The sequence below is a fragment of the Myotis davidii genome, unplaced genomic scaffold (assembly GCF_000327345.1).
Source record: "Myotis davidii unplaced genomic scaffold, ASM32734v1 scaffold147, whole genome shotgun sequence".
NCBI lineage: Eukaryota > Metazoa > Chordata > Mammalia > Chiroptera > Vespertilionidae > Myotis > Myotis davidii.
In genome coordinates this window covers 1464787-1467878 of record NW_006383010.1, presented here as the reverse complement: position 1 = coordinate 1467878, position 3092 = coordinate 1464787, and the positions used below count along the sequence as shown (strand labels likewise).

The following is a 3092-nucleotide window of genomic DNA, read 5'->3' as shown; positions in this document are numbered from 1 at the left end:
TCTGCCTGTGTATTCATTTTAATTTATTCTTCTCTATCTCAAGTTTTATCTGTGTCTACTATTCCCAAATGTGCTTCCTAAAAACCCTTCTTTTTTGATAATAGTATAAAAGGTACAGACACTGTTATAGCCCTAGTCTGCTATGAAGTAATTGTGTGGGGGGGGGGTACATGTTTTTGTATAAATTTGAGAAGAGATTACAAAGGCTGAAAATAAGCGTTATTTTCAGGCAATCGAGACTCACTTGATCCGCAAGTCTAGTCGGGGGCTGACTTACATCGCAGAGTGGAAAGGCGGCCTCCTCGAGCACAAGATGGGCCACCTGACCTGCTTTGCTGGAGGCATGTTTGCGCTGGGGGCAGATGATGCTCCCGAAGGCCTGACCCAGCACTACCTTCAGCTCGGAGCTGAGATTGCCCGTACCTGCCATGAATCTTACAATCGCACATGTGAGTACATGTTATTCTCATCTACAGTCTATTGCCACATGCTTTTATTTCATTCATTAAAGAACTTGGTCGTTGTTGCCCTCAAAAGAATTTCCACTGTGCCTGATGAAACCTCATAATCATGATTAATATATTAAAGGAATGTATATTTTCAGCTTAAAAAATACTGCTTTGCTACATAAAAATATTTACTCTTAGTTTGCCAAGAAATGGAAATCCAGGCCATAAAACCTTAGGCCAGTCTAATTTATTGGCCTTGCTTTAGGTAAATACATTGGGTAAGAGTTTCTGTCTCACTGCCAAAGAGATGTAATATATTTTTGTAAATTATCATTAATCTTTCCAGTGTCTCTATGAATTAGATTTTGACTTTGACTCCCTCCTTATAAGATAGGGTTTGAAGCACAAAGATTAAATAACCTTTCATGACATAATGACTTAGAATTCACACCCCTAATTTTCTAGCTAGCTTATAAGGTATTTCCTGGGGCCTTGCACCTATCCACTGGGTGCTCAGTAACTGTTGGTTAAATGAAAGAAAATATAGAATCATTACTTTAGATGACTGAATTTAAAAAATATACTAAGTAGCCCTGGCCGGTGTGTATCAGTGGTTAGATTATCGTCCCTCAAATCAAAGGGTCACGAGTTCTATTCCCATGTATCTGGGTTGCAAGTTCAGTCCCCCACCCCCAGATGGGACATGGATGGGAGGCAAACAATTGATGTGTCTCTCTCATATCAATATTTCTCTTTATCTCGCTCTTCTCCCTGCCCCTCTTCCTTCCTCCCTTCCACTCTCTCTAAAAATCAATGGAAAAAATATCCTTAGGGGAGGATTAACAAAAAAAAATGTATATTGAGTATTATTTACTACTAGCGCCCCAGTGCACATTGAAAGGAAATTAATTAGAAGGTAGCCAGTGGGGTGGGACTGGGCGAGACAGGCCGGGCACACCCTGGAGCCAACCTCCCATGGTCCCTCCCCAGCCGGCCACACCTGAGGTGACATCGCAGCTTAAAGGTCAACTGTAAAGTGAGCAAAGTCCCTCTGGCCGGTGAGGTCGCTCGGCCTGGTCTGCGGATCAGGCCGAAACCGGCTCTCTGACATCCCCCAAGGGGTCCCATATTGTGAGAGGGTAATTCTCGGGTGATGCACCCCGGAATCAGGCTCCCTCCTCTCTGGTTCCGGGTGCATCACCCAAGAACGGCCACTGCCAAGTCACAGTAGCTCAGCAGCTCCTGCATTGAGCGCCTGTCAGTGCGCATCATAGCTACTGGTCAAAGCGTCTGCCCCCAGGTGGTCATTGCACGTCATAGCTACTGGTCAGATGGTGACTTAGCCTTTTATATAGAGAGATATGATGTTTATAACTATTTCTTAAAGTGATTTGTCATTGTTCTTGACTATTGTACTTTTTAGTTTCAGTTAAGTGGTAGACACAATGCATTGTTCAAGACAATAACCTTTGTTACCCATTCCATATTCTTTAGTTGTGAAGCTGGGACCAGAAGCTTTCAGATTCGATGGTGGTGTTGAAGCCATTGCTACAAGGCAAAATGAAAAATACTACATTCTACGGCCAGAGGTTGTTGAGACTTACATGTACATGTGGCGACTGACTCATGATCCAAAGTACAGGAAATGGGCCTGGGAAGCTGTAGAGGTAAAATTTTAATTTGCTTGTGTTTCATATAGATAAATGTCTCAGAAAAAAAAATGTAGCATGTAGAGATAAATCTAGCATATCAGCTTTTCTATAATTGTTAAAGTTTTGACCAGACTTTTTCCATTCAAGACTGAGTGTTTTCATTTAGGTCATCCTGCATATTTGGCTTCAGCTTTTCAGCTTTGCTTAATATAGATAGATAGATAGATAGATAGATAGATATTGAAGGAGATATCTAGAAAGGTATATTATAAAATTAAGTTTCCACGACTAGAAGTGATAACCACTTAATTCCACAAAGGGTTATGGGCAACTTGGTGATAGCCACCCCTTACCTGTTGTCTATTTCAAGAAACACTGTGTGTATGTGTGTGTGTGTGTGTGTGTGTGTATTCTCTATTAGTCTTTGGGCATTTAAATGATAATACAGTACATACTTTTACTTAGCAGTGATGGTGAACCTGTGACACGCGTGTCAGAGGTGACACATGAACTCATTTTTTTGGTTGATTTTTCTTTGTTAAAAGGCATTTAAATATATAAAATAAATATCAAAAATATAAGTCTTTGTTTTACTATGGTTGCAAATATCAAAAAATTTCTAGATGTGACACGGCACCAGAGTTAAGTTAGGGTGTTCCAAACTGCTGTCACGCCGAGCTCAAAAGGTTCGCCATCACTGACTTACAGTCAGTTAGCTACTGAGTTTTAGAAATAACCTGTAGAAGAACTACTTTCTGCAAGTTCAGGTTTCTCTGAATGTCGATAAGCTTTCCATCTGTCTAGTGTGCTGATTTAATTCTTTGTCATCTCTTGGGTCTCTTCCTGCCGAATACGGCATATCATCTTCCCAAACTAAACTATTGTGTGTGCATGCCAATGGAGGCACCCTCCAGAGTGTGCATCAAATGATGTCTAATTTTAAGAGCTCTTATTCTGAAAGGAGTGGGAGGGAATTCAGGGGATGAGAACA

At 41.0% G+C, this 3092-nt stretch overlaps 1 protein-coding gene across 1 annotated transcript in view; it reads left to right on the top strand.

The window, feature by feature from the left end:
• Positions 1-3092, top strand: part of MAN1A1 (mannosidase alpha class 1A member 1) — a 149717-nt gene that overhangs the window by 138183 nt on the left and 8442 nt on the right. Inside the window, exons 10-11 of the mRNA XM_006778501.2 lie at positions 230-449; positions 1944-2116. Coding sequence (XP_006778564.1) covers positions 230-449; positions 1944-2116 — 393 coding nt within the window. The remainder of the gene's footprint in view (positions 1-229; positions 450-1943; positions 2117-3092) is intronic.